This window comes from Lineus longissimus, chromosome 12 (assembly GCF_910592395.1).
Source record: "Lineus longissimus chromosome 12, tnLinLong1.2, whole genome shotgun sequence".
Classification (NCBI taxonomy): Eukaryota; Metazoa; Nemertea; class Pilidiophora; order Heteronemertea; family Lineidae; genus Lineus; species Lineus longissimus.
In genome coordinates this window covers 13,429,972-13,441,148 of record NC_088319.1, presented here as the reverse complement: position 1 = coordinate 13,441,148, position 11,177 = coordinate 13,429,972, and the positions used below count along the sequence as shown (strand labels likewise).

At 42.4% G+C, this 11,177-nt stretch overlaps 2 protein-coding genes across 2 annotated transcripts; both read right to left on the bottom strand.

Annotated features, from left to right (window-relative positions):
* Positions 1-341: 341 nt before the first annotated feature.
* Positions 342-4,362, bottom strand: LOC135496924 (proteinase-activated receptor 1-like). Its single transcript, XM_064786521.1, has 2 exons — positions 2,864-4,362; positions 342-2,274 (listed from the first exon to the last, which is right to left on the bottom strand). Exons 1-2 carry the CDS (start codon positions 3,169-3,171, stop codon positions 1,596-1,598), a joined length of 987 nt encoding a protein of 328 aa, XP_064642591.1. The 5' UTR covers positions 3,172-4,362; the 3' UTR covers positions 342-1,595.
* Positions 4,363-6,309: 1,947 nt separating this feature from the next.
* Positions 6,310-9,402, bottom strand: LOC135496918 (beta-1,3-galactosyl-O-glycosyl-glycoprotein beta-1,6-N-acetylglucosaminyltransferase 3-like). Its single transcript, XM_064786506.1, has 4 exons — positions 9,241-9,402; positions 8,012-8,788; positions 7,215-7,480; positions 6,310-7,113 (listed from the first exon to the last, which is right to left on the bottom strand). Exons 1-4 carry the CDS (start codon positions 9,318-9,320, stop codon positions 6,875-6,877), a joined length of 1,362 nt encoding a protein of 453 aa, XP_064642576.1. The 5' UTR covers positions 9,321-9,402; the 3' UTR covers positions 6,310-6,874.
* Positions 9,403-11,177: the final 1,775 nt, after the last annotated feature.

The window sequence follows — 11,177 nt, the reverse complement described above, 5'->3', positions numbered from 1 at the left end:
TGATTGTTTATTGCTTCTCAGGACCTGTAGCATCTTGACGAGATAAACCATTCAATGTGAACTCAAATGATTGTGGCCATCTGAACTTGGCGATATGAATTCATAGTCATACTGGTGAAAAACCATTCGATGTGAAAGTGATTGAGGTGATCTGAGAAATATGGATTCATACTCATGTACTAAAACTAATGAATAAATGATCGTAAACCATTCAATGTGAATTCGAAGTAAACCATACAACGATTGTGGTCATCTAATAGATTTGGATTCATACTGGTGATAACCCATTCAATGTATCACATGCTGAACATCCCATCAGGGTCACCAGGTTGTTGGTTTAAATGCATGACAATATTTAAAACAATACTAGCTGAAGTGTCGGAGCACCAGCAGGCAAGTAAAGATGAAAAGCATTTTCTTTTGAAAATTATTTTTTTTGCACATTCCAAGAATTATCCTCACAATTGGCAACTTGGAAAGTCAGTGTAGGAGGAAAACCTTTTTTAAACGGGAGAAAACCTACGCAATCGGACAAGGCAATCGGAGGGAGTCGTCAACTCCATCACACAAGTGACAGGCACAGCGCTTACGACCATATGACTTCATACACCCCTTTATGAAAATGGTGCAGGGACGGAGAGGCGAACATTAACCCTGGTTTCCTCGTGATGCAACACATGACGATATTTTATAATTATGAATAAATACACCGAGCAGAGACGATCGAAAATCTTTTCTTTCATGCATGGCAGTCGGGACCAACACGAAAAAACGTGAATTGTTCCTTTGTCGCGTTTCATCCTGATTGCTTATCACATAAAAACATGATTGTGTAAATTCACACAAAAACGTGATTGCCGGATCACATGAAAACAGGATTAATAGTTTATTTGTTTATTTGTTTCCTTTGTTTCAAAGAAATGGGCGGCTTTTTACTGCAGTATGTTTTTTCTTCTTCTGGTTCATCAGTCCTGGCGCAAAAAAACCTTGCCCGCCGCGCGAATGCCCGAGCTCGCGTCACTCCGCTATAACGACGCAACTTCATTTGATTATAGGAATTTCTTCAACGTTGGAGCATCGATATCCGAGTGCGCATCGTCATTGGTTGTTATCCTGCCGACGGAAAAGCACTAAAGCCTGCAGCACACTGGCCGCCAACTTCGGCGTTCACAGGCGTTTTTTTGCCGCAAGAGTCCTGAACGCCTGAAAAATCACTAGTCTGCTACGAACGGCGTCGGCGAACGCAACTTGAAGCCACTTGCCGCAAATAAACGTCAAATATCTAACATGTTTGATTTTTGACGCGTGTCGCCGCGCTTGAACGCAAGAAGAAGCCAGGTGTGCTACGGATGGCCGCCTGACTTGGCGTCGGCGGCGAGGCTATGGCCAATCAGCTTGCGTCTTGATGTCACATGATTTCAAAATGGCAGCCTAAAGTGGCGGAAAAGACGCTACTGGACGCCAATTCTGGGCAGATGTGCTCTGACCTGGATCCACTGTCGCCAACTTTGGCGTCGAGAGGCGTCAGTCGAAAGCTTATGTGTCGCCAAAGTTGGCGGCTTGTGTGCTGCAGGCACTGAACACCTTGATTTGTCTCACTGTTCAATTCTTTTACTGCATAGTATTTTGAAAATATATATCGCGTCGCGTCGGAACTTTCGTCCACCGCCCAGAAAATACAGATAAAAGTTAATGGCAAAATTCAAAAGCCATAACTCGTTACAAACCCACCACTGCAGCCAGTATCTCGCCGACCAATACGCATTAGTCAAATCATACCCGGTCAAATTATCGTAAATTCGTTTAGGACACGAGCATGCAAGGTAAAACGATGACGTCATCAAAAGCATGGTGGTGAGATTGGGTTCTTTTGCTGTTTTGGTCGGCATGGACTTCATTCTCCTCCTCTCTTTCGCTGCTTTGCGGATGCCGAATATGATGACAGTGTTGCAGACGACAAGGATGGAAAACGGGGCAATTGTACCAAAGATTAAGAGATAAACGTTATAATATGTCTCGACCCACCTGGCATTAGGGTAGTCCAGTATGATGACTCCGTTTGGTATGTCGGGTAATTTGTAATAAAAGAATGTTTGAATGTGGAAACACATTTCAAAAATGCAACTTACAATGGTGATCTTGGCCGCTCTTGATGCGGTGCATATTGATGAAGCCTTCATGGGGTAGGTAACCGCGATTGCCCGGTCGATGCTCATTTGTGCCAGGATCAGACCAGAGGAGATTGCGAACACATCAGCGAAATACCATGAACAGCTATATAACCGAAGGGAAAGCAGACCATGAACATGAAGTGCTAACTCGTCGCTGCCCCGTTCATCCATCTTGCACCTCATGATATTTTGCTCCCTTTAAATGTAGCCGTGTTAAATCTTGATAAGATGGCAAAACGCTTGATGGTCAAGTTGGGGAGTTCCATAGTTCCCTTTCACAACTTTCAGTGTAAACGATTATCTTTAGGATTATGTCCTAGGAACAGCCATCCTGGTATAACAAGTGGTTTTCATTCAAAATACTCCCCCCTCATGATATTTCAATATATTTGTTCATGACGTAGGAAAAACTCGGAAGTCCTCCATTCTGTTACAACTAAAACAAGCTCCCCTTGAAAGGGATCCACTTCTATATGGCCATATTTTGAACCACATGATGGACGCCAGGACAGAGCCGAGTTCGCAGTAATTGATAATCAGTAGGCCTACAGGACGATCAGAAGTAGGGCCGACATGTAAATCGCTAAATCACGTATTTAATGTAGGTCCGTGCTTCAATTTAAAACGATGTTGACGATAGGCCTATGTGCAATATACTCTGATGTCTTTTGACCAGAACTGTAGATATTTACCCTAGATATACCCAACTTGATTCCATGACTTTCCAAACATCAGGAAATTTTGAAAGAATTGCGTGTACAAATTCGTTGATAAGCACAACAGTATCGACAGAGGCTAAAGCTGTCATGTACACGCACGTGCTGATGCGGCGGTTGTCCTTCTTGGTTGTGATGAGTAGGGACATGGTGTTTCCCACGATGCCGATGGCGACGATGAAAAAAGAGGCCCACTTGCTGAGGACCTCTGTGGCGAATTCCATGAAGGGGTAGGTCACAGGGGGGACTGGAGTCTCCTCGGGTTCATTCGTGAACATTTCCATGGTCGACTTGCCAGTGCGTAACGCTCGGGACGGTTAACTTGTTGATTCAATCCAGTCCCAGGATAACGCATTGACTACCACTGGCTCAACAACCTTCCTTCACTCGCCGTTTCAGTCGTTATGCGCGGCCCCAAGAGCGCCAAGGCAATAGTTTTGAAAACACCCTGCTACATGTATATGCAGTATAATGTACATGTACATTGTACAAAAACGCGTAAAACTTTTGCAACAATATCAGCTGGATTCCATATCAACAATGAATAAATACGCAAGGAATTCGATATGTTATCGAACAACTCGACTTTGAGAACCTGATCACATCGCTGAATGTACGACGAAGGAGTGCTTTTTTTCAAACTGAGTACATACATGTATCGGGTGGTCAAAAAACGTATCGAATTTTCTGGATCAAAAGGTCAGGAAATGTGTAATCAATTGAAACATTGGGCATCTACTTAAAAAAAGGTATCGATAAGTGGGTAAGAAATTTCACGTGTTTGATTATCCTATTTTTCTTGTACATAAATAGCGAAAAAAGCACTAAAGAAAGTCCATGTCGAAAATGCAACAAACCGTATTTTAAAAATATGCTGATGGTTGGCAAGCCCCTGATTATCATAGGGGTGAACTGAAGTTACGGCCCATGCAGTGATAAGGTGGCCCATTTAATTTATGCTTGGTGACTTGCCAAATGTCCAATCACAAAGACCTTGGTTTGTCTCACTGTTCAATTCCTTTACAGCACAGTATTTTGAAAATATATATCGCGTCGCGTCGGAACTTTCGTCCACCGCCCAGAAAATACAGATAAAAGTTAATGGCAAAATTCAAAAGCCATAACTCGTTACAAACCCACCACTGCAGCCAGTATCTCGCCGACCAATACGCATCAGTCAAATCATACCCGGTCAAATTATCGTAAATTCGTTTAGGACACGAGCATGCAAGGTAAAACGATGACGTCATCAAAAGCATGGTGGTGAGATTGGGTTCTTTTGCTGTTTTGGTCGGCATGGACTTCATTCTCCTCCTCTCTTTCGCTGCTTTGCGGATGCCGAATATGATGACAGTGTTGCAGACGACAAGGATGGAAAACGGGGCAATTGTACCAAAGATTAAGAGATAAACGTTATAATATGTCTCGACCCACCTGGCATTAGGGTAGTCCAGTATGATGACTCCGTTTGGTATGTCGGGTAATTTGTAATAAAAGAATGTTTGAATGTGGAAACACATTGCAAAAATGCAACTTACAATGGTGATCTTGGCCGCTCTTGATGCGGTGCATATTGATGAAGCCTTCATGGGGTAGGTAACCGCGATTGCCCGGTCGATGCTCATTTGTGCCAGGATCAGACCAGAGGAGATTGCGAACACATCAGCGAAATACCACATACTGCTGTATAAGCGAAGGGAAGGCGGATCATGAACATGAAGTGCTAACTCGTCACTGCCCCGTTCATCCATCCTGAACCTCGTGGTATTTTACTCCCTTTAAATGTAGCCGTGTGAAATTTTGATAAGATGGCAAAAAAAATGCCAAGTTGGGGAGTTCCAGGCGTCAAGTACCCCTTTCACAACTGTCAGTGTACATGTAACCGAATCAGCCATCCTGGCATAACCAGTGGTTTTCAATATACATGTACTCCGCCTCTCTATATTTCGCTCTATTTGTATACATTGTATGACGTAGCGGAAGTAACAAAACCTGAATCTCAGGATGAGGAACTACGGTGGCTGTAAAAGGCCACGCAAAATCTTTTTTTTAGAATGCCCGAATTTATTTTTTATAACTCGAGCGCTCGACTTATATCTCGAGCGCTCGACTTATATCTCGAGCGCTCGACTTACGTAAAGGTCACGCAAAATCTTTTTTAGAATGCCCGAGTTTATTTTTCATAACTCGAGCGCTCGAGTTATGAAAAATAAACTAAAAAAGATTTTGCGTGACCTTTACGTAAGTCGAGCGCTCGAGATATAAGTCGAGCGCTCGAGATATAAGTCGAGCGCTCGAGTTATAAAAAATAAATTCGGACATTCTAAAAAAAGATTTCGCGTGGCCTTTTACAGCCACCGTAAGGAACAGCAGGACTGTAGGGATTTGATACAGCAATATCAACTAAGTCAGCTCATTGATACTGATGCAATCTATTACATTCTTAAAATCAATAAGTTTAATTTGTTACTATTCTGGTAGTTCGTATTGCACCGACAGTGAAATTAATGTAGTTGTTTCAACGATCAAAATAGTAATTCTACTACTAAGTTAATGGTTAGTTTTTATACTACTATTTTTTACTAATTTCAGTTGGGGCATCAGGAACTACATGTACCAGGTCCGTACTTCAATTTAAGACGATGTTGACGATATGTGCAATATACAGCACAACCTCTCTATTGCGGACACCCATGGGACTGGGCGTTGGTGTCCGTAATGTAGAGGTGTCCTTAATAGGGAGGTTATGCCATTATTGTCCAAAAAGTGGATTCATGTGTATGAACACGGGGGTCGTGAAGCTAAGTCTACGTACCGAGGTATTACATATTCCATTTAATTTTGAATATTAACTACATTGTACTGTGATGTCTTTTGACTAGAACTGTCGATATTTACCATAGTTATACCCAGCTTGATTTCGTATTTAATGTAGGTCCGTGCTTCAATTTAAAACGATGTTGACGATAGGCCTATGTGCAATATACTATGATGTCTTTTGACCAGAACTGTAGATATTTACCATAGATATACCCAACTTGATCCCATGACTTTCCAAACATCAGGAAATGTCGAAAGAATTGCGTATACAAATTCGTTGATAAGCACAACAGTATCGACTGAGGCTAAAGCTGCCATGTACACGCACGTGCTGATGCGGCGATTGTCCTTCTTGGTTGTGATGAGAAGGGACATGATGTTGCCCACGATGCCGATTGCGACGATGAAAAAAGAGGCCCACTTCCTGAGGACCTCTGTGGCGAATTCCATGAAGGGGTAGGTCACAGGGGGGACTGGAGTCTCCTCGGATTCATTCGTGAACATTTCCTTGGATTACCTGGCTTGCCAGTGCGTTAACACCTGGGACGGCTGTTGATTCCAGGATAATGCATTGACTACCACTGGCTGAACAACCTTCCTTCACTCGCCGTTTCGGCCTTTATGCGCGATCCCAAGAGTGTCAAGACACCCTGCTACATGTCTAATACATCGTACAAATACGCGTCAAACTTTGGCTATCACTCAGCTGGATTCCATATCAACATTGAAATAATACTCAAGGAATTCGATATGTTACAGAACAACTCGACTTTGAATCCTGATCACTTCTCGGAACGTATGTCGAAGGAGCTCAATTTTGTTCAAACTCGGGGGGATCTCTACTTTCAAACTCGATCGAAGTTGTGGGATGAATACGTGAGTATCGGTTGGGCAAAAAACGCATCGAACTTTCTGAACCAAAATCTACCGGCGCTGTGGCATTTTTGAAATGAGGAAACTTTAGGATTGACATCCACCGTCTTACTAGACCTGTGGTTGAAATAATTGACCGAGTGGCTATTTGTCCTATGTTAAATTATTTTCGCGTAATAATCGTCCTGGGGTCTAACAGCTCCCTTTAAATTTGACGCACAATTTATTATTTATTATTAAAGCGTCGTCAGGATGGTGCCGTTGTAATCTGATGTAACGTTGCGCTCAATTTTTTTATTTTAATACTGACCGCATTGTCAAGTTCCTATGGTATTCCTCAAGACAATCAAGTGCAAGAGGTTGGAAACTGAGGTGAAGTTTATTGATAAACAATCCATTGCTTTTCATTGCCTTGTGGAGATCACCAACTCCCGCCACACAGACTTCCCGCACCCACTTTCCCGCGCAGACGTTTTTCCCGCGTTGCCACACAAGATATCGGAAGTCGAATTCGATTGGACCACGTGGAGAAGCTGAAATGACAATGATACATTACGTTTACAGGCCCTTAGAACCAAATTCGAACAATTCAGGCGTACGTCTTAAATGCAGAACTTGTTCTTCTTTTTCTTACCTGGGTGGCACCTAGGAGCTTTGAGATGTTTGTTGTATTGTAAAGAAGCAAAAAACGTCTCTTCCGGTCCCCACGTGTCTTCCAACCATTTCAGGAACTGAAGCGATACGGCGTTATTGATGACGTAGTGCACAAAATCTCGTGTGAGGAAATTGTGGAGCGAGCCTTTCATGATGACTATGTTATAAGGCGGCTTCCCTTTCTTCATATTCGTCCGGCGGTTGTTTCTCCATCTGTATTTCGTTCTCAAAAGGAATTCTTCGCGTCTAACAACCGAAAAAGAAAGAAAAGAGAACATTTGCACTCACTGATGTAACAAGATATTTAGTTCGATGTAACAATGATTTGGTACAGAACACAATAGAATCTTTATATCTGGATCCTTTTTTAATATATATATTCATTCTAAAGTACATGTAAGTGCCCGAAGGACTACATACATATAATTTATGAATGTAATTTATTTTTACATCGGCTGAAGCAAACAGCAAAATGAGGAAAGCTGCTCCGTTCAGGAGTGTCATATATATCCTGTCATGCCTGTGAATGGAAAACGATGGCGGGGAGGGGCAAGTGTATGACATTGCTCAGCTTCCAGACAACGCCCGTCAGTATGGACGGAGGTTACGGAGGCAAAACCGCTTAAGTATATATGACCTAAGCGAGCAGACAAATCACTTTCTGGTTCCTTTTTGGGGACTTCTACATGTACCTTGTGGTCATAGGCCCTACACGAAAATACACTTACTACCTCAAGATCCAGGTTTACTGGTTTGGGTACCATTTCTACAACTTACGTTTCCCGCCAACTGGGAATAAAATTAGTGTTGTTCAATTTCTTGAGATCTTTCACGAGTTCGGGATTTGAGACCAAGGGGAATTCCTGGCCTGTGAGATTGATGAAATAACGCCAGTCATCATATCGTAGCAAGTCCTTCATGCAGTTGAAATCCGCTTGCAGCATTGAAAACATTCCCCACCTGACGTCAACCAAACGTGTTGCTATGAACACATTGGGAAAACACTGGGCAATGTTCCTCATCGCCCTGTGGACAGCACTGGGTGATTTTCGGTCAACGTGAATGCAGTAATAGTTCTGCGGCATGTAAATCGCCCTGAGTAGTCTTTCAACTTGTTCGACATCCTTGTGCATCATGATGCTATACGCTAGTGGAAATCTGGCTTCCTTTTCTGATAAAGGTCGATGAGCATATCCACTTGCTTGTCGAAATACTTCACAGTCTGTCTTTTCCATTTGAGCGAAATTCGCTGTAGGGATGAACACCTTTGCGTTATTTTTCATGTATTTCAATGCATTTTTTATGTCAAACTTTTTTTTTAGCATCCCGTGGCAAAATGGTACTGCTGTTTCCCTCCTTTCGCGTAATCGTTTCCAAAAGAAGGTGAAGGGTCTAACACGGGCGTCCCACAGGTGATAAGGTTCATTGGCCATTTGCGACAAGATTAAGATTGCGACGAGGAATGCACAACACCCCACTAGAAGGCCAAACGTCCTTCTGTTGATGAGGTTCGCAAGTAAGAGTTCTCGTGTACTTGTCATGGGTGTTGCTTTCCTGAAATTGAAAGTAGGAATGAATTCTTCGGAAGCGACGTGTTGACAAGAGAGTATAAAAGTGTAAAAAAAATCCGGACTAACATTTTCATCACCCTTAGACTAAAAGCACAAGTACCACTGGATGGATAATCTTTCCAGAAAGAAATGAGACAAAGATACATGTATCTTGATTCGGTTCAGAAGTTGTTGCCCCAGAGCCAATTTTGTGAAGCGAAGTCGGGAGAAATTTGCGGTAAAAGAAGAACTGTTTGTAAAAATGGAAAATTATTTCCAACTTTACTGTTTTTTGAGCATTCGCAACAAAATAAGCATCCTGTAAACGGGGTTCTCGAATCCGTGTAGCGGCTTTTCACAAGCTATCTTTACAGTGCATCTTACCAAAAGCAGCAGTTTGCTCAATCTGCTGCCACGATACACGAGGCAGATAGAAAGAGCACATCATCAACGTACCTTCCTTTGCTTCCCGGTTGTGTCCTCCAACGCTGTATTTTGGCCTTTGTAGGAAGGCTGTCGCTTAGCTTGGCTACCATTTCGGAGTCAAGTGAAAATCATAACTTCTCATAGAGGCGGAAAACTTTATCTTAAAACACTCGTTACGACGCCTCTTGTGAAGCTTTGGTCCACACGTTGTTAGGGAAAATTGTTTCAAACACTGCTTCTATGATCATCACCATGCACCGTCAACGTCGAACACGACACCCCCGATACGTCATGCCCGACCAATCAGGTACTCGAGAAGCCATCACTAGGGTCGTCAGAAGCATCTGTGACCATGGCCAATTGTCCCGACGAACCCAAATGGAGACATCAAGCCCGAACCAGCGCAACAGCTGTGTACTTGTGAAAAAAACACCTTTCGATAGCCTGACCTGATCCAACTCTCTCTCAAGTGATGTATAAAACATTTCTAATATTATAACCATTCCTGTTTAAGGTTCGCTAAGAAATTAAAGTGATGTCAAACAACCCGGGAAGGTACAGCTTGGGTCCACGACCAAACAGTCACAACAACCTACAGCCAATTTGAAGACAATCAGTGACGCCTCAATTATTCTCAAAGGGAGAGCATCACCTTTATAGGTGATCTGAACGCCTAACTTGAGTCAACTAATTCCAACACAATCTCTGACTGTTCCGTCAAGAACCCAACCCGTACCTTACCGTACGTGAAGGTTGAAATCAAAACCGCTTATATCTAATCATCTTTTTCAGATTGAGTCTATCCATATTTGAACTGGGGCGATTCCCCTTTAAGTCCCTCTTATACTCATAGTTCAACTGGGGTAATGCCCCTTTAAGCTTACCACTATCTCGGCTCATTTACGTTATCTACTATTTTAAAGGAAGTGACTATTTGGCAAGCCCGGCTCACCAAACAGCGCCTTTTTTCTGCCCGAGATGGAGAGCCGAACTCATGCATATTCAACCATCCAGGAGCTTATTATCATTCGTGGCAACACGGTCAGCAACACTGGAGTTACAGTGAAACGCCTTTAGAAATGCACACTAATGCATTTAACATGCTTATCAGTTAAATCACGTTTATGACTTTTTTTGTAGATCCATACAGTCATGTACATGTACATGCTTCTTCATGGATTATTGACCAAAACCCGAGTTTAGTAACAGAAATTGAATCGAGAGCGGGAAGTCGGCCATTGTTAAATATGCGCATATAAATTCGAATATGACGTCACTGCTCTCTGATTGGCCAACATGTTGTAACCTCTCCGGCTCGCCAAAGAGGGTAGTATTAATTTTTTGCCCTGTTTGGCAAGCCCGGCTTGCCGAACAGGGTGGCTTTTTAGTGCTGTTTGGCAAGCGGCTCTCCAAACAGGACAAAAAAAGATGCCTGTTCGGCGAGCGGCTTGCCAAATAGACCCGGCCTATTTTAAATCATTTTCGGACTGAACCACATTCGGCCCAAAGACAGTTAAGTCATTATACATGTAATTTGTTTTAAATACGCGTCATGAAATGAAACGTTCTTATCTAAAGTGTATAGTTTTCGGACATCACGATTTCAATTTGTATCTTCTAATGTATTTCGATAAAATGTTCACCAATCCTGGCAACAACTGAAGGATACTTGTACTGATGATTCTAATGCTTCCTATAGTTTTGTACACGGCCCTTACATAAAAGATATCAGCAGGTGTCACCCCAGAGCGAGTGTGTGACGGTAATAATTATATCGATCATCCACAGAAGAGAAATCATATGTAATATGCCTGTGATGATTGTCAAAATAATTCAAGTTTTGATGAAGCCTCAAGACCAGGATAATTATTCACAATGTGATCTTATTTCTGTTCCTAAAAATTTGTTTTCAGTGTATTTTCTCCTTGAAATCTATCACTTCAGGTACTATTACTGTGCATACCTAG